The sequence below is a fragment of the Musa acuminata genome, chromosome BXJ3-2 (assembly GCF_036884655.1).
Source record: "Musa acuminata AAA Group cultivar baxijiao chromosome BXJ3-2, Cavendish_Baxijiao_AAA, whole genome shotgun sequence".
Taxonomy (NCBI): domain Eukaryota; kingdom Viridiplantae; phylum Streptophyta; class Magnoliopsida; order Zingiberales; family Musaceae; genus Musa; species Musa acuminata.
Window position 1 is genome coordinate 379,137 of NC_088350.1, and position 20,059 is coordinate 399,195.

The window sequence follows — 20,059 nt, forward strand, 5'->3', positions numbered from 1 at the left end:
ATTGGACCCATAAATAGGAAGAATGAACAAATTACTAAGTTAAACAAAATACAAAACATATATAATGACATTTTAAATACACCCTAGGTACCAAAACACCGAATCAAATATGGATTTGTACCTCTCAATTTCATAAAGAATAATAAAAAAAAGTATATCGAGCATTGTCGATACATGTCAAAATCATAAGCACTAATCAGTGCATAATAATCCAATTAATTATATATATCATGATACATAAGTTGATTCTAACTTTTTATTTTATAAATAATAAATAATGAATGCGATATTCAATCCTTACGCCTTACTATCAATAATCAAAGTATTAATCTCGTTGATATCCTATCATCACATCCTTATCCTTCTGGTCAAAGATGACCGAGAACTCTTTGTTCAAATCCAACAAGGACCGGTTCACCCAAATAAATGGCCAATGATACATCGAAATTGATATCTTCTAAGCACTAGATGATACGAGATGCGGTGCCTTCCTATCTAAGTATGTTGTAACCTAATAGATAATAATATGAAATGATATGGAGGGTAATAAACAAATACCAGATACTGATTGGGAAAACGACTTCCCTTTAAAAGAATCGGTGGAACATCACCAGCTGACTCATCCACCCAACAAAAGAGAGGAAAAAGGAACCCAAACTTCCCCAGACAAAAACCCTAGTCATCACTGTCACTGTTGAACTCTTATCTACGAGAAACCAATACTTTATGCACCTCATGCTTATGCGTTGCCTTCTCATCTTTCTTGTGATTGGAGGTGGAAAACAGGAGTCACTTCAAGACTGGACAGCAGTAAAAATATTTTAAATATTAGTCGATACAAAACTTAAAATCTCATTAAACATAATTTAAAATCTTTTTATTGATTCTGATAAGACTATTTAGTCCCATTGAGTATGGAAACAAAAGGTTCGTAACTTCATCAGATCTTTTTTATCTTTAAAAATATTTTTTGAAGCTCATATGATTTCAAAAAATAAAATTCGAACAATTCCGACCTCCCGATGATTTATCACTCAAGTTAGTTAACATTATGTCAAATAAAGTTTTCCTATAATTTTTTTTGATAAATAAGTCTAATACATCATCATATTAATACTTTGAATATAAAAATACATCGAATGATATTTCAAAACCTTAAATATAATTTTTTCAACATGGTAATTGCAATTAATTTTTATAAGAAGTCATAAAATTTATGGCCGAACAGTTGATCGATCGATCAACGGGGGTCGGATTGTGATAATTTTCACAAAGATTCATATCTATATATATTATATATATATATATATATATATATATATATATATATATATATATATATATATATATATATATATAGAAGGCGATGGACTTCATTACTTCAGTTAGTCCAAAGAGAGGGAAAGGAGGCGACCCCCTCCCCCTCCCCCTCCCCTCAAACGAACGAGTCTTGATCCCCCTGTGCGCGTGCGAGAGCGAGGACAAACCCCTCGGATTCGGAGCATTATCGAACTCGGATTGGTTCTCGTTGGACCTTTGCTCTCCTGGTTGAATTTGCTCCCGGGCATCCCTACCTTGTCGTGGAGTTCTTTTCGTTAATGATTTGAAGGGTTTATTCGGTCGTTTGTTGTTCTTCTGGTGGCGGTGGAGATGCTGGCGGTGTAGTGGATGGGGAGTAGTAGGAAGGGTGGAGGTGGTCCACAAGATGCTAAGGAGGCCGTTGTCGGAATGCCGAGCTTCGTTTCCTCGCTCACCGTGGCTCACCCAGCGTATGCGAAGCTTGGTTTGAATGATTTAGCTCTCTGCATCGCTTGTTTTCACTTTTCATGCTCTAATTTGTGCTGCCTTTCTCGAGACTAAAAGGAAGCGATCTTTCTGTTTCTTTGATGATATCTATTACATATGGAACTAATTAAGCATCTGTTTGGGGAACTCGAATTCCAGGGCTATTGTTAAAGTTATATATAAAAGGGGTGTCATATGATCATAAAAGTTTTCTTCTTCTCTTTCTCTTCTAACATTATTATTATTATTATTATTATTATTATTATTATTATTATTATTATTATTATTATTATTATTATTATTATTATTATTATTAATGAAAGAGGAAGAAAACTTGCATGTTTTATTCTTGTCATTGGAACCCTATTTATAGGGTCAAAGACAATCTAATCAGTATCCAATCAAGCAATTAGTATCTCATCAAGGGATATGAAAAATCTAATCAATCCTCTACATAGTAACTTTGACATGACGTCATATATTTTCCCTGGCTATGATGAGCGTTTGTACTGTTGAGAATAACAGTTTAGTGCTCTTAATGTATTGTTGATGTCCTTGCGTTTGGGAAATAAAATATGTTCTTGCACCATGAAGAGTTGGAGTGAGTAGTTTAGTACATTTGTGCATGTAGTTGACTAACGAGAAGGTTTTAATAGATGTATGTCTAACACTTGATGATGAGGAAAAAAAAATACAAAGTCAACAATCATGGTTTGATCAAAAAAGAAAGAAAAGAAAAACTTGGGAGTCATTCTGGCAAGTTCAAAATTGTCAAAATTAGGATGCTCTTGACACGCATGGTAATCATCATTTTTTACTGTATAAACAACAGAAAAGACATCAAATTTGCTTTGAAATGTTGTTATCTTTGACTGATATAGCGTAATCTAGGATGGAAACCATGGCAAAAAACTCAAAAGTGATCTAGATGCATGTTGGAGTGAGCAATTTGACCCAATATCACTTCTGGAAGCTTCATGTTCTTTTCTCATAGTAGTTTTTTGTCGTTCCCCAAAAATCAGTCTGCAGAAAACTTACATGATGCTCAGGAATTTGCTGCGCTATCATACTTTTTGGTTGCTCTTGAATGTCAATTGTCATAGGCAAAAGAGTTGCTTTGGTGGTTGAATCGATTTCTAGTGGCACAAGATTTTAGGTTTTATTATATCTTCATCTGGTTCTCCTTTGTCATGTTTCCTACTGCCAAACAACCTCTAAGAGAGCTATAAAATGTGACTAGCTACTAATTTAATGCTGACATGTTAGTTTCTAGTAGACTGAAGTCTTCAACTTATTGTTTACACCAAGGTATGCAATTTCATACCATACCGGAGTTTCGATGTTCTGTCATGGACTTAGCTGGTTTTGCCTAAGTTATGCGGCATCCTTACGTGTCCGTCTACAAAGGTCAGCCTCCCCGAAGCCTCCCATGGTCCCTTAGGACCCACAAAAGAGAAAACGGGTTAGAGAAAACGTCTCATTCGGGATCCACAAACAAACATTTCCGAAAACACTTCATAGACAATGCAAATTACAAACAAACTTTACAAGCTCTGAACAGTTGCACAACAAAGAGTCAAAATGATCCATTACAGACCGAAAATCTCTCACAAGTGTCAACATGACACAACCTTTATTTACAAGCCTAAAGCGGTCATCAACCCAACTAAAATGGGACTATTAAGCCTTCGACTGTCCCTCTATATGTTGTACAAAGCATGAACATACCAAAAGACATGGACATACATAACCATTACATCAAACATCCTGTTTAGAAGTTTGTCCGTGATAATTCGCTCGGTACGGTACGAAACTGTATACTGAGCAGTATATCGTTCGGTATATATATATATATATATATATATATATATATACATACATATACATATATATATGTATATATATATATACATACATATATATACATACATATATATATATATATATATATATATATTTCGGCAACGTCGCCTTATATATATATATATATATGTATATATATATATGTATGTATATATATATATGTATGTATATATATGTATGTATATGTATATATATATATGTATGTATGTATATGTATATATGTATATGTATATGTATATATGTGTGTGTATATATATATGTATATGTATATATATATATGTATATGTATATATATATATGTATATGTATATATATATATATATATATATATATATATATATATATATATATATATATATATATATATATATATATATATATTTCCGTCCGGTAACGGGCGGTCCGTGTACCGGTAAACTAATGGACTGGTACGTACTGTCCGTATCGGGCGGTAATATTCGAAATTGCATACCTTGGTTTACACTTCTCTAGATTGATCCTAGAAATTGTTTAGGTCTTCAGTAAACACTAAAAATATGCATAACAGGGAAAAATAGGTGTTAGAGCCTGTTCAACTGTTGTACAAGTTGTAGCGCTTGCAACTGCTGAAGTTTTTGTCTGGACTTCAATGCATTGTTGATGGAGTGCTTTGACATTGTGGTTATCAGTTTAGATTGTCTTTGCTGTCATACCAAATTATAGGATATCAGCTTATTCTCTAATTCAAGAAGACCAATCATATAATTATGTTTTGTGGTACTTAATTACTTTAAATTTAGTGGTTTCATATTAGTATGTTTTCCATATGGTAACTGTGTAATGCTAAATCTGCTACAACTATATTTTAACTGACAACATTTTCTCTTCCATCTGTTTGTAACTGAATGTTTCTTGTTGCCTCAGTACCACAGAAGGAAATATTCTGCATACTTCTCGAGGTTCTAATGTTGGGACACTTGAAAAGTCTAATATATTTCAAATAGAGGAAGCTACGGATCTAAGCACAAGTGTGTAACTTTTAATCAGTCATTTATCTTGATTCTTGACATGTGGCACTTTTATGCCTCATTTTTTTGTAATAATTCTAAATTGCAAAATACCTTAGTGTAATTAGGTGGCCCTTTTTATATCAAAATATAAATAATTTTCAAAATAGCCCATTGGAAATTTCCTTAAAATTTTAAGTGGGTTTACTATTTATAGTTCTAAATTTGGGTTATTTCAGCTACTATTATCTATTTCTCTGCATATTTTGGAGAACATAATCAGAGACTTATTACTCAATCTTCTTTACAGATCCTTTACCTAATAAAAAGTCAGGCAATCTCAATCTTAAAACAAGTGGTCTCTCTGTTGCCTCTGATCCTCTTCAATTTGGTGTTTATGACAGTGTGAGTTAGGACGACTTTTTTTGGAGTGCCTTTATTAATGTTATTGGTCTAAAAAGAATTTCAGCTACAATTGATCCTTTATCTGATTGCAGCTTGTTGCTTCATCTGGGATGACTTTGCTAGCAAAAAGAGCTGGGACTTTGGCAGTGACAATTCAGAAGGCACATCAACATACTCTGTTGTCTTCATCCAGTGCTCACATTGAGAACTGGGGAGAATCTACCATGGCAGATACTAGTCCTTGGACTGATACATCAACCGATGTCGACACTGATGAAAAGTACCAGACGGTAGTCTTTTTTCTTCAGCACTGTTACTCATATGGTGTTTACTGTTTAGCACTTCGATATTCTTATCATTTTGCTGGGAACCTAATCTTTTGTGGTTTATACTTTATCTACCTCATATACGACTCTGATCTCCATGGACTGCTACACTGTGACAGATTGATGATAATGATATCAATTCAAGAATACGATACTGGTCCTCCCAAATACTCATATGGGGTCCTGTATGTACTGAGGGTGTATTGATACATCCTAGCGTGATCGATGATAAATAGTTGTTGCACTCAAGGATGTAAGTTTCAACAACATGGATTAATTCAGCAAGTTGTCGAATTCAAGCGCTGAATACTTTGCGGTGCTGTCAAATGGCACAGCCTATCATTCCACTGCCACTTAGTGGAATTAAAATGCTTGAAAACACTTGTACACCTATTTAGTTCACAAAATTGAGATGATCTCTAGCTTCTACCAAGTGGAATATTGTATGTGACTCATGAATGTGTGACATTTAAGCATATTGTCTTCGAGATTTGACCCTATGGCACTTAAGTCCTGGTATGGTTGGGCTCAGGTTCAGTCATGTTTAAGTTGTTCCACAATGGAAATTAGTAATAATAAGAAAAAAAGCATTTCTAAGATATTCTATTTTTTTAACCATGATATAGGAATATTAGAGCTGAAAGCTTATCTGGAACCCATGGTTTAGTTCATTGTTTTTTATTAGTGCATTGATATGAAAAAATATTTTCCATGTGTAAAGTGTGCATGTCTAGTTGAACTCCATGATAGCCTGTTTCTGTGGGTTACCAAGGATAAGCCTTTCAAGGAAATTGAGGGGACTGCATATGCCACCCATAGAAGTCTGACTATGACTGTTGTATGATATGTCATGCAAAACCTGAGTTAAATCACCATACTTAGAATGTGGAACATTTAAGGCTATGGTCCAGATGCAAATCATGGTATTCCAGTTTTTTTAAGGATAGGTTTGTAGTGTTATAGTCATGTCCCACTTAAGTTGGTTCCAGCATTTGCCTGGCTCTAGCAACAACGTTTCATGTGATCTTTTTTACTATGACACTAGGAGAGTGGATCTATACAGATATAAAACAAAAGCTGATATGATTTCAGCTATATGGAGTATTAGAAATCACACATCCTTCAGTATTCCAGGATAGTCAGCCTGAGAAACAAATGATTATAAAAAAAAAATGCTATTGCAGTGAAGATTGTAATAATCTATAAACATCACTGCACCAGCACTCGATTATAAAATTCAGAAAATGCTATTGCAGTGATGATTATAAATTTATAATAATCTATAAACATCACTGCACCAGCACTTTCTGAATTTTATAATCAGAAATGCTATTGCAGTGATGATTATAATGGACAGCCCCTAAGCTATATACAAGGTGTTGCTCTGTGTTTAGTATATTTCCTTAATTGTAACTTTATGCATTGCATGACTTGCATAGCTTAGTTTATTGTTCAATCGGTTGTGGATTTCCTTGGTTTTTCTTTCTATTGGTTTGTATGTTCCGTTTCGTGACTGAAGCAATAAATTTGCTGATATAAAAGTACATGTCTCTGGGGATGAGTTCTCATACTTCCAACTGTTATCTTTAGTTATCATTATTATGACATTCTTCATTGTTGAGTCTTGTCTTCCATGGTATTCTTATCTATTATTCTTGTTGGGAGGGAGGAAAAAATGGAAACCAAAAGAATAAACCTAGAGATCAATAAATAAAAAACATATTAGTAAATAGACACAAGATTAATATGGTTCGGCAAATCCCGCCTACATCCATGGAGGAAACCAAGTTCTTCACCATGTGAAATCCACCTTTGAGTTATCTCCACTCAGGCACAATCTCTTTATACACCCTCTCATATAAACATCGAGGAATTTATACTTTTTTCTCTCACCCTTTCTAGAAACCTTAGAGTATCTTCTCGACACCTTAGAAAGAAACTTAGAAGTACTCAAAGTATTTCTCACTTCTGGCTCTCTCCTATCAAAACTTAGAGATACATATGATATTTATAGAAGAACCCAACTCTAATTTCCAGGGTTTTCTTAGGACTCCTTTTTGTAATAGGATTCCTTGCCCTCCCAGGACACTGGCTTCAGGAATCGTAAAATAGTTGCTAATCCCAACAATTCTTTATCTTCTTGTTCTATAAAAAGAAGATTGTTGCTAATCCCAACAATGCTTTATGTTGATCGCACTTCAGAATTATATCTGTTTGTTCTATTTCAGTATCAACCTTGGGGATCCCTCATCTTCCTTGTAACATTGTGGAGAGATTAGATTTGATCTGAGCCTTAACTTATGATCAGTTCATTGATATCAGATGCTTTTCTATTTGTCTAGTTTGAAGAAAGGCAAGTTGCAGATGTTGCAGCTTCTGATTCAAGTGACAAATCAAAGGATAAATCAGATATCAAGGTAGGGTTTTAATAGCATTGCCTCGCATCTGCAATAAATCTTCTGCAGTATTACAGCTAATTGTAGGCCATTAAGTACATCTCTTGCAATAGAATGCAGCTTGATTATAACAAATTATATTATTTTACAGACACTTCGTAGACTTGCTCAAAACAGGGAAGCTGCCAGAAAAAGCCGGTTAAAGAAGAAAGTAAGTCTGTTATTTTTCTTCTTGTTACCTTTTTTTTTGCAAGTCGTGGCACTTCTAATTTTGGCCAAATGCATCACTTGAAATACTACTTCTGTGAGTATCTTTGCCACTTAGCAGTAGATGGTCATTCTAGGCCATTCGAGTCTTTTGAAGTACATGATTCTCCAATATTTTGAATGAGATCTAAAGATTTAATCTGATCAGGAGGCTCAATTTTTTTTGTTACACATGTATCTCTTGAAAGAAATGTAATAGAAACATTTTGTCCATTCTGAAAAGCTTACTTGAGTTGGTTAATTGATTTTGCAGTCTTAGGTTGAAGTTGTTTAGGACATAGGTACATCATACACCTGCCAATGCAGGGTCTATGTACACAACCTTACCCCTAAGTATACGCCATACTTTATATCAAGTCAAATTATCCATTAAATCTGTGCTCGCGCAAGTTGCTCATGTTGCCTTTCTATACTTTATCTGACCATGACAATTAATTTCAAGTGATCGAAACTGTATCTAATTCAATTTTCTTCCTAAATGATCCAGTTGATTCTCAGCTAATCCTGACTAGCTTTCAATATGTTCCAGATGGTCTATTTGTTGCCAAGATCCTAGTATTTTCAAGTTCTGGTCAGGATTTACAACCATTTTCTATCAATCAGATGTTCCAGATGGTCTATTTGTTGCCAAGTTCCTAGTATTTTCAAGTTCTGGTCAGGATTTACAACCATTTTCTATCAATCAGAAAGTTAGGATTAGCTAGTGTCAATTTTCAAACAGCACTGATCTTTGATTTATTTGGGTCCATTCCATGCCTTATTCTGTTGATCCAGACAATATTCTCCAATCTTGATCAGGATCTTGCTAATCTTATTGTGGGTAGTAATTGTCATGCACCAAGATTCGATTCTGCATGCAATAGGTCCCCATTGTACCGCTACACATAATAGCTCTTTTTTGGGTTTATATATATGTGTGTGTGGGGGGCTAGTCATGCACCAAACCAAGGATTGAAATTTCGTACCATACTAGAGTTTTGAGCTTCGCTTGATACGGTATGGTACTGTGTACCGAGCTTGATATGGTACGGTACTGTGTACCGAGCGGTATGCTAGAGCATACCGAGCGGTACACCTAATTTAGATGTAAAATCCTTCGAAAATATCTGAAAATAAAAGAAAAGTTAGGATAGGGTTTTTAAGTTAGAAATAAATATAGTAATAGTATAAGTTTAGCAAAACCAATGTAAAGTAGGTAAGAAAAAAATCACATATCTTTTTCGGACTTTGAGGAATAGTATTGTGTAAGGTTTGTATTTCTGTCCGTTACGGATTGTTCTTCTGTAAATATTTAAATATCTACAGAAAAATCATTTGAATTGTCAATTCATAAATCGTTATTTTGTAGATTTTAGGAGAGTGTCAATGTGAGAAAAAATGATTTTGAGATAGTTTAAAAGAGTATGAAAGTGAAATGGAGTGAAATAGGGAGAAGATGAGTTTAAAAACCCATGAGAAAGTGCTCTAACGACTATTTTGACCGTTGGAGCACTGTTACAGATCGGTAATGATTGAAATCGACCGTTATCGAGTTGTGCTGAGCGGTAACGATCGAAATCGACTGTTACCGAGCTATGCCAGGTGGTGACGGTCGAAATTTTGACCGTTACCATCCGATACGGGGCGATATTGAGCGTTCCACTCGATAGCGGGCGGTCCACATACCAGTATGCTATCGGACCGGTACGTAAACCTTGCACCAAACACAAGGATTTTGTCCTGTCTTTTAGAAGGCATTCTTAGTAGACTTAACTACACTTGTTGTGTCAAGGATTACATGTAAGGGGGCAACTATGATATTAGCATATAAGTTATATCTCAGAAGGTCACTTTCGAAAATCATATGGACCAGTACTTCTGGTAGTATTGTCCTGCCCAATCTCAGATATATTTCCATATTTCTCCAAAAGTACCACCTGTATTGTCACTTTCGAAAATCATATGGACTAGTACTTCTGGTAGTATTGTCCTGCCCAATCTCAGATATATTTCCATTTTTCTCCAAAAGTATCACCTGTATAGGATTACACATTCAACTAATGGTCAAATGTCACCACTCAAAGCTTCCTCTTGCAGAATGTAGAGTTTAGGCATACTCAAAATATCTTGAATGCATAAGCATGCACAAGTCTTCCCACTTTTGACAGATATACTAAAAGTAAGCCTGGAACATTCATAGCATTTTTTAAAATTAAGGAACTTAGCATATAAGCATAGCTAACAAGGTGTCATCCTTGATCCATCATATTAGGGAATAATTTATCAAGCTATAATATCAAAATATTCATCATCTTTACATAACATTGTTATTAAGAAGACAAATTCTCAGTATCAATGTTTCAAATGGTGGCTTGACCAGTGTGTATTGATAAACATTTAGGGTTTTAACCAAGGGACAGTCTTGGACCATATAGTTTAATAAAAATAAAGATCAACATTTATTTTTTATTATTTCTTTCCTTAATATATAATGATGGTATACGACCATAGGTAAGTATTCTATCCATATCCAATATACCTTGCTCAATCTATTGAGTTTAGATTTCATATCAAAGTAAGGTTTGATAATAACCTTACATTTTTATTATAAAACCATAATAAAATACTCTAAAGTGAACATCACACCACTTACCTTATCCAAAAGCTCTGGAGTCAATTTAGGGTACATAATTAAGGGAAATTCAAGGGTCAAGTCTAGAAAAGTTCGCTTCAGAGAGTAGGGTTTACAAAAGGAAAATTCATAGAAATAAATTTGTCAAGTTGCTAGTTTCGAAGAAGATACTAAATTGATATGTTTAAGCCAATTCCATACTTTGAGGAAATTATGAAAAGTGTGCCAAATAGGAGTAATAATGTCCAAAAAGTATCAGCATATAGGATTTCAAATTAACAGTCCAATGGTACCACCAAATTCTTTCCCATATTACCGTAAGAAAATTTCATTCATTCCCAACCCAAAACAAGTTTGAGTTTCCTAAAAAAGGGCTAACAAATAGGGTAGAAACTTAAGAAAATGGAATAAAAATTGTGAAATCGGTGTCCACTCTCTAGGGCTACAAAATTGGAATATATAGAAGCAGAAAAAAAATGAATTTCATCTAGAACTAAGGGTGATATGACTTAAATCCCAATAACACATGAAATTCAGAAAAAGATTGAGCATTGGACACTTCCTTGACAGCATGAAATGCTTCTACAATGCTGTAATTGCAGAAGTCACAGCTATAGCAGCTATAACAAGAAGCTCTTAAAGAGAAAAACAAAGAACAAAAAAGAATTCATAAAGAAATTTGAAAATTTTAATAAAAGTACCATGAAAAATGATTTATTCTTATAAAAGAATTTATAATACCAAAATATCATATTTAATGCCTCATATCAAGATTAGATGAAATATCAACCGCATAAATCTGTCCAACATTATCATTCAATATCTTGACATGTATACTCATTTATGTTAACCATGTTAAGTCTAGTCAACCAAAATTGTCAAATAGCGGACATGGTTAGATTCAGTGTTTCACATATTTTCTTTTTTGCATATGCTGATGTAATTTTAAACATAGGTATTAGGTGTTAATGTTTAATTTCTGGTATTTGTTTCATCTGGAAGTTGGATTAACTGTCCATTAACCATAGTTAGTTGCTGCATTATTGAACAAATGCTGTTATTTCTCCATTAGGCATACATTCAACAACTAGAGAGTAGCAATTTGACGCTCAATAAACTTGAACAAGAGCTTCAGCGAGCTCGCCAACAGGTATGGAACTATTATTATTTCCAACTGTATCTGATCTTTCCGTTTGCATTTCTGTTGAACAGGTTTAATATATTTGGTCTTCATTACATGATCATTGCTTGTCTAGGGCATCTTCATTTCGAGCTCTGGAGATCAGTCACATTCAATGGGTGGAAATGGTACACTATAAGAATCTCTAATCTCATTCACTGAGATATGTCTTATTAATATGGGCAATCTGCCTTCAAACATAAAATGATCTTTTAAATGGGGATGATATGTGAACTATCATGGATCTTGCATGATTATGTAGTTGGCAGTGTTAGATGTATTTAGAAAATAACTTCTTTTTAAAAAAATTAAATATCTTTTTCAAATTCCCTTTGTTTTTGGAGGATCATGCATATAATGCTGCAACTCAAGTGTGTAAACCTTTAAATCAACTTGACCAATGAGCAGTTTTTGTTTGAATTTTTATACTTCGTAATTCAAGAGTCTTAAATTAGGTTTGGATAAAGCAAATCAAACTGACTTAAAAATGGAGGCTGACCTTGGGTTGTGGTGTAAGGCAACCTCATCCAGATTTATACATCTATACTTAGGTTTACATGTATGCTCATTTACATGGGATTCAGTATATACTCAATTATGGGATTCAGTATATACTCATTTACAATATCTATACACACACACACACACACACACACACATATATATATATATATATATATATATGCAGATTAATTAAAAAAGTCAAATTTCATCATTTCATCTTCCTAAATCCTAATTCTCAAGTCCCAAAAGTTGTCACAACACCTTTCTTCTTCCTCCAACCTTGGAACTGCTCTCTCTTGGAGTTAGTCTTTTTCTGGGAGTGATGGATCTTCTACCCAGAAGATTCAGATATTGGAGTCAACTCTTCTATCCAACTAACTTTGACAGGATCTTATCCCTCTTTTTTTCCTCTTTACTTTGTTTTTACGGTCTATCGGTATTTTTGTTATGATTTATTATTCAAATGTAATATGATTTGCTATGTTTGTAGAACTTACAGTACCATCTTGTTTCCTTGTCTAGCAAGTTTGAATTTTGGATAATACAAGCAATTAGATATTATATCATTCAGTTTTTTTTTTTAATTTTTTTAATGTTCCAAATTTGAATTTTTCATCAGTGTTATCTTCTAGAATGTTTCTGTCCTTATCCATCGTTGACTGGTTAATCTGAAGCAGTCCAATCTGATCAAACATGATTTCCAAACTGATATCCTGAATTTGAAGTTAGGTTGGTTTGTGTTGAATGTTGACTCTGTTGGAATAGGCTTGGGTCGAAAGTTTCATTACTTGGTTAGGGCTGATGATATTGTCTACCCAATCAACCTGCATAGTCTTTACCCTTGATAATTAGCTCATTATGATTTCTTTGTTTGCTAAATTTATTTAGTCCAAATGAGATGTATAATCAATTCTTTGTTACAAGGGAAAGAAAAGCTTGATATTTTTCTAAGTGCAGTTGAATTGGGCTTGGGTTAAAAGTTTCATTACTTGGGTAGGGTTGATGATACATCTTTAAGTGCAGGTTGTAAAATTATTATAATTAATTATTTGCTATAAGGGAAAAAAAGGTTTTTTTTCCAAGTGCAGTTGATTTGGGCTTTGGTTGAAAGTTCCATTACCTGGGTAGGGCTGATGATACACCTCTACCAACCTGGCTAGTCTTTACCCTTTGATGGAATATTCAGAGCTTGTGGTTTCTTTGGTGGTTAAATTTATTAAGTCCAAATGAATAAGGGGAAAAAACATGATATTTTGCTACATAGCCCATATTAGTTTCATTAGATATGGTTTGAACATTACCATGTCAGTACTCGTTAAATATTTTATTATTAAACCTGCAGGAGCTCTAGCATTTGACATGGAATATGCACGTTGGCTGGAAGAGCAAAACCAGCAGGCTAAAGAGCTGAGGGCTGCAGCAAATTCACATTCTAGTGATGATGTTCTTCGAGTCATTGTTGATGATGTTATGAAGCATTATGATAAACTTTTTCGTATCAAGAGTGTGGCAGCCAAGGCAGATGTTTTTCATATCCTCTCGGGAATGTGGATGATGCCTGCAGAGAGGTGTTTTCTGTGGCTGGGGGGCTTCCGGTCATCTGAGCTCCTGAAGGTGCAATTTTTCTGTTTCAGTGTCCTTTTCCTACGTTGCTTACAGCATAGAAATAACTGATTGTGTCCAATAGGGAAACCTGTAGATAATTTTGGAGATTGTCATAAAAGATACAATACGCTGCATGAAAAAGCGATAAGCCTTATAAATTTAAAAAATGGTGGTTTTTGTAGTTAAATTTAGTGAACTTTTCCCTAGAATCTCATCTTTTTCTAAGTTACCTGTTTTATTGTGTGCTTTCCACATTACATGTGATCCTACTCTTAAATTCTGTTAACTTCATATTTTCATTCTGAAATTTAAAATTTCATAGCTTTAGGTGTTATAAAATTTCTTCTCTTTAGTCTTTCCAATGGTTCTCCTGAATTCTGGAGTACTTATCGAGCAAGGTTCATCTATGCTGCAGATACAAGTTCAGATTGTTTTCCACATGTAGTGCAAACTTATTGGTTCAGACTATTCTTGTTAAATGCTTGTCATATGATTTGTCTTGTCAGATGAAATCTTTTCTCTAGCCACAAGTCACAGGCCTGGCAAGTTTAACCTTTTGAAAAGGTTACTTTGAAGCCTAAGTTCCAACATTTAAAATGTCATTTTCCAAGTTCTATGCAGAGATGTACTTCTACTCTGTTACACATTGGTAGACTTTGTTGTGCAACCAACATTTTTTCTTACAAAATAAAAAAATAAACAAAAGAAAAAAAGTGTATGATTCTATCTGCAGTTTGTTCATTATCCGGTATCGACGCTTCTTTCTCGATCTGGAATTCACAAAGGATTTTGGTTCAATCATCTGAATGTTCGCAGCGTGTTTCTTTTTTTTTTGCATGTTAATCTGGTATATGGCAATAGTTACAGCATTTTTTTGGGGGATCTACTTTTGCCTATTTAGCTTTGTGCCAACTGGGTGTTACATTTGCAGTTACTTGCAAGTCATTTGGAACCTCTTGCCGAGCAGCAGTTGGTCGGGATATGCAACTTGCAGCAATCCTCGCAGCAGGCAGAGGATGCTCTTTCGCAAGGGATGGAAGTGCTACAGCAGTCGCTGTCCGAAACTTTGGTTTCTGGAACTCTTGGGTCTGCAGGATCATCGGGGAACATTGCGAATTACATGGGTCAGATGGCAATGGCCATGGGCAAACTTGGGACTCTCGAAAATTTTCTATGCCAGGTTTTTGATGATTCACCTCTGCCTCAATCAATTATTGTTTTTTTTTTTTATATTTATGTTTTATATAGCTATCTATTTTCGTTTTCAGGCTGACAACCTGCGCCAGCAGACACTACAACAACTGCAGCGCATATTAACAACTCGCCAGTCTGCTCGTGCACTTCTAGCCATACATGACTATTTCTCGAGGCTCCGTGCATTGAGCTCTCTGTGGCTTGCTCGGCCACAGGAATAAACAAGTATGCTCAACTTGATCATAGAAATAGTGTTTGTCCAAATATGATTCGTCACATTTCTTCGAGGTTACGATCTGGTCAATTAGACATAAGAAACGTCTAACGATTTCAAAAGTAATATTTCCATGGGAGATCCCAGCCTCTCGTCTTGTATTATGCTTTAGTAACTAAATATTTATTCTGCACGGTTTAAGTTGCACATTCCGGAGTCTCCTAATAATGTCTATAGATTATCCATGGATAGGGTCATGAGAGACCTGCATCAGCTCTTCAATAAAAAAAACTTTGCATTGATCCACTATATGCTTCCTCATCTTTTACCAATGCAAGTTCTGTTAGGATCATATTTCTGCTGGGCTAATTACTCCTGTAATTGGCTATTGCGGCATCAAGGTTCTTGAACTTTTAAAAATCACACATTTGGGTCTTTATAGTTTTGATATTTTTATAATTTAGTCCGTTTTTAATTATGACGCTTCTTTGACAAAGATCTCCTCTACATGTGACATCACATGCGGAATTGATGATTAAATGAATGGCAAAATAATTATTTCACCCATTAATTAATAGAATGAATCGTTGAGTACTTTGATTAATGGCAAAATAATTATTTCAACCATGGTTGTCGGGGAACTCACCATCAAGGTAGGATGGCAAAATGGTTGGGACATAGTTGAGCTTTTGGTTGACCCTGAAGCCTCAACAAAGCTTTTGCGAGGAAGCTTTGGAAGTAGCTTTGTGAGGAAGCTTTGGAAGTTTCCATGTCAAGTGACAAGCAGTAGATGTCTTCATCTCCAAGGTCGACGTCCAAGCCACTGAAAAGCTTCGAGGAGGAAGAGATTGGTCTCCAATTGTCAGGAAGCGAAGATAACTGTCGATCGGACCATGGAAGGCAACTCGAAGACCACCTCTGTTGTTGATGCTAGAATAACATTGGTGCTTGCAAATCGGATCGCAAACTCACATCCAACAAAGGCAGCAATAATAACAGTCATAGGAAGAAATCATTCGTCACTGTCGTCGTTTTCTATATTACTAGTGGCAGTGGCAGTGGCAGCGTAATTAAATCTTGAGTACTATCGTCGTCGCCTTAAGTTGCATAAAACAATCAACAAATATGTACATCTATAATATATGAAAGGAAATATATTAATGCGAAAGGGTTTGTAACAAATGTAGAAGATGACACATACCTCTTTGGCTTTTTTATCGATAGGCTTTTTGAGCGATAGCACCGAGCTTCTTAATTGGGGAGACGAGGTCCATCTTTTGCATCTCGGAGCTTCTAGGGATCCACCTTCCCCGCCACCGTTAGTCAGCTTGATGCTTTCCAACTCAGGCTTCATCTCTTGCACACCTAAATCATAATTCAATCAAGTGAACAAAAGATAATATATTTTTTCTCATTCATTAATCTTTTCTACGTATAAAGAAAAACATATATAAGCTGATTGCAAACTATATAATTAAGATAATTAATTTTATATAATATTTCATTCTGATTCATTTCCTATAATATCAGCTAATTTGAAACTGATTAAGTGGCCAAAAATAAGAGATAGATATCCTTAATTATGAGATTATAAAATACCTTAATAATGGGATTTGAAATCCCTTAATCATGAGATTTTTTACACTATTCCTCAAACTGGCTCGAATATATCATTTATTCCCAACTTACTAGTTAGATTCTCATAATAAAATGATATTTAAGACTCATTGGTAAGAATATCTGCTAGTTGCTTCTCTATAGAATATAAGATATATAGATAATTCTTTTTTCACTTTTTTTCTTTATGAAATGTCAATCTACTTCAACATGCATTGTTTTCTCATGGTATAATAGATTATGAGTAATATTAGTAGCAATCTTATTGTTACATAAAAGTCTCATAAGAGTTTTAGTGGGTATTCATATTTTTTTTAGAAGCATTTTTAGCCACAAGAGCTCACAAACACCTTGTGCTGCTGCTCTTCAAGTTACCAAATTACCTCCAACAAATGTATAATATCTTGAAGTTGATCTCCTATTGCTTATTAATCTTGCCTAATCAACATCAATGAAGACCTCAATTATCATATGATTATCGTTTTTGAATAACAATTCTTACTCCGGAGTACTTTTCAAATATCCAAGGATCCTATATACTATTTCTAAATATTGTTCATATGGTGAATGCATGACTTACTACATTCACTACAAGTATGAGATAAATATATTTTGTGAAACAAATATCTTATTCTTTGATATCGCTATTTTCCTACCTAAGACATATCTTAGTCGACCAAGATATTTACTTTCAAACTCTTTAGCTAGGATATGCCTCAATTTCAATTATGAGATATCATTGCTTATTAGGATAATATTATTCACATAAACTATAAAAATAGTAATATCTCTATTATATGAGTATTTATAGAACATGGCCATTAACTAATCTTGTGAACCTCAAATCATGCATATGCTGATTGTTTGAGACTATAAATAGGTCTTCTCAGCTTGCAAATTTTCAAGCTATACACATTATTCGAGCTATACAAATTTTCAAACCCGGGTATACTTCATGTATACTTCTTTCCCCAATTCTCCATTAAGAAAGATATTTTTTAAATTTAATTGATGTAAAAGTCATTCAAAATTAGCTATAAGGGATAACAATACTCAAATAGTATTTAATTTTTGCAATAGGAGCAAATTCTTTTTAGTAGTCAATACCATATGTTTGAGTAAATACTTTTGCAACCCATTTGGTTTTGTATTTTTCAATAGAATCATATATCTTATATTTAATAGTAAATACTCGTTTACATTCCACTAGATTCTTCCCCAGATGCATCAAACTGAAGTATCATTCTTTTAGAGCTCTTATCTCGCTCATCACTATCTCTTTCTATTATGGAATTAATATAACATCTTGTATACTTTTAATTTCTAAACCAGATGAGTGAGTTATAGAAGCCTTAAAGGCTATCAATAGGACACATATTTAGACATTGGATGCATTATACAAGATCTAATTCCATTTCTATTGATAATAGAAATATTAAGATCTGAGAAAGGAATAACTTGTATCTATGTCTGGATCAGTCATCGGTTTAGATTTTTGCCAGCACTCGGGAGGGTGATCATCATCCTTTTTCGATATTTCATTGCTTTGAATACATATGAAACTCAGGTGCAATCACAATGATATCTCTCCTTTAATTAGACTATCCAACATGTTGTAACATTAGAGATTTTAGTTATAGTGTTAGAGATTTTGATTCAAGAGTATTAATAGGACTAGTTAGTTGTTAGCTAAGTAGGTTTAGTAGAGTGAAAGTAAGAGATAAATTTGACAAAAAAATAGGGACTGATAGAGATAATTCTCAAAAATACTCTTCTTAGTAATAAGTCTTTTAGAAATATATTTGGTTTTCAAAGAATACAATATTCATAGTGATAAATATTTTTTTTAATATAAGATCATAATATTTATAACCCTTATGAGTCGGAGAGTAGCCTATTAATATACAATTTAGTGCATGAGGTTCAAATTTAGTGCACCCAAATATCTTAGTGAACGAGAGTTAAATAGGTTTATATGTGAATAAGTAAAGAAAAATGACCAACATGTGTTTGAAAATTAAATATTTGGTAAGCATTCAATTAATCAAATATAAAATAGTAAGAACGAAATCTCCCCAAAGATATTTGTGAACATAAGTGGTAAATAAAAGAGTAAGTTCTACTTGTAGGTGCCTATTTTTTCATTCTGTAATACCATATTATTGAGGGCTATCAATACATAAAGATTGGTAGATTATTCTATACTCTTACAAGAAGGAACTGAAAATAATATTCAAGTATTATCTACCATTGTCAGTTCTCAAAACTTATATTTTTGTTTGGAATTGATTTTGGATCATAATATGAAAATACTTAAAAGCTTATTTAGTATCAAGATTTTCTTTTAAGAGGTAAACCCAACATACTCTTGTCATCAATAAACATTGAGAAGGAAAAATAGTGTGATGGTGTTTTACAAATTAACAAATTTTACATTGAGAAAGAGATCTATTATTATTTCTGAATAATGAAGCTAAAAACTTTTGCAAATAAGAAAAGCTTGGGTGGCCCAATCTATATGGCTATATAACATTATTTCACTAGTACGAGTGTTATTATTTATTCTCAACTGAGCTTGTCCATTTCAAGTAGCAACCTCTTCAAGATAATAAGTCTTTTACTCTCTTTAGCACTGTCAATTGTCTTCCCTAAATGTAAGTTCTGAAATTCACAGTGAATAAGAAAAAAATTAGCAATACAATGCAAATTCTTTGTGAGTTTGCTAATAGACAATAGGTTACATGACAAGTTATAATTATAATACAGGTTACATGACAATAGGTTACAGCGCAAAATTTAATACAAAGGAATAAAAAATTATAATTGCACCTTTTTTGCTAAAAAAAAAGTGATTCACCAATAATTTTTATTTTAGAGTTTCTAGGATAAAGTATATAGGAGGAAAACAAGTGTAAAAGGCTAGTCAAATGATCTACTACATCTGAATCTATAATCCAAGGAGCCTTAAGACCAAAAAAAAGCAAACAAAGTTATGAAACAATTGCCTTTCTTAGCCAAAGAGCAAGATGATGAAGGAGAATGATTAGGATTTTGGGATTGGTTCAGAAACTTAAATATTTGCTCAATTTGTTCGTTACTGAATAGA

General features: G+C 33.8%; 1 protein-coding gene across 3 annotated transcripts; it reads left to right on the forward strand.

Moving 5' to 3' along the window:
* The first annotated feature begins 1,414 nt into the window (after positions 1-1,414).
* Positions 1,415-15,642, forward strand: LOC135630724 (transcription factor TGA2.1-like). Of its 3 annotated transcripts, none has more exons than XM_065137884.1 (11): positions 1,415-1,783; positions 4,552-4,655; positions 4,945-5,039; positions 5,132-5,329; positions 7,708-7,782; positions 7,913-7,972; positions 11,712-11,789; positions 11,896-11,947; positions 13,666-13,937; positions 14,860-15,108; positions 15,197-15,642. In XM_065137884.1, exons 4-11 carry the CDS (start codon positions 5,150-5,152, stop codon positions 15,341-15,343), a joined length of 1,113 nt encoding a protein of 370 aa, XP_064993956.1. In that variant the 5' UTR covers positions 1,415-1,783; positions 4,552-4,655; positions 4,945-5,039; positions 5,132-5,149; the 3' UTR covers positions 15,344-15,642. The 3 variants fall into 3 exon arrangements, with proteins under 3 accessions (XP_064993956.1, XP_064993954.1, XP_064993955.1); XM_065137882.1 differs by having other exon boundaries at positions 1,415-1,769; XM_065137883.1 differs by lacking the exon at positions 4,552-4,655 and having other exon boundaries at positions 1,415-1,769.
* The last annotated feature ends 4,417 nt before the right edge of the window (positions 15,643-20,059 follow it).

Excerpts from the sequence above, each read along its gene's own strand:
- LOC135630724 (XM_065137882.1), top strand. The coding sequence starts at position 1,669 with ATGGGGAGTAGTAGGAAGGGTGGAGGTGGTCCACAAGATGCTAAGGAG. Across the intron at positions 4,656-4,944 it reads AGCTACGGATCTAAGCACAA|ATCCTTTACCTAATAAAAAG; the intron begins GTGTGTAACTTT and ends TCTTCTTTACAG. Across the intron at positions 13,938-14,859 it reads GGTCATCTGAGCTCCTGAAG|TTACTTGCAAGTCATTTGGA; the intron begins GTGCAATTTTTC and ends TTACATTTGCAG.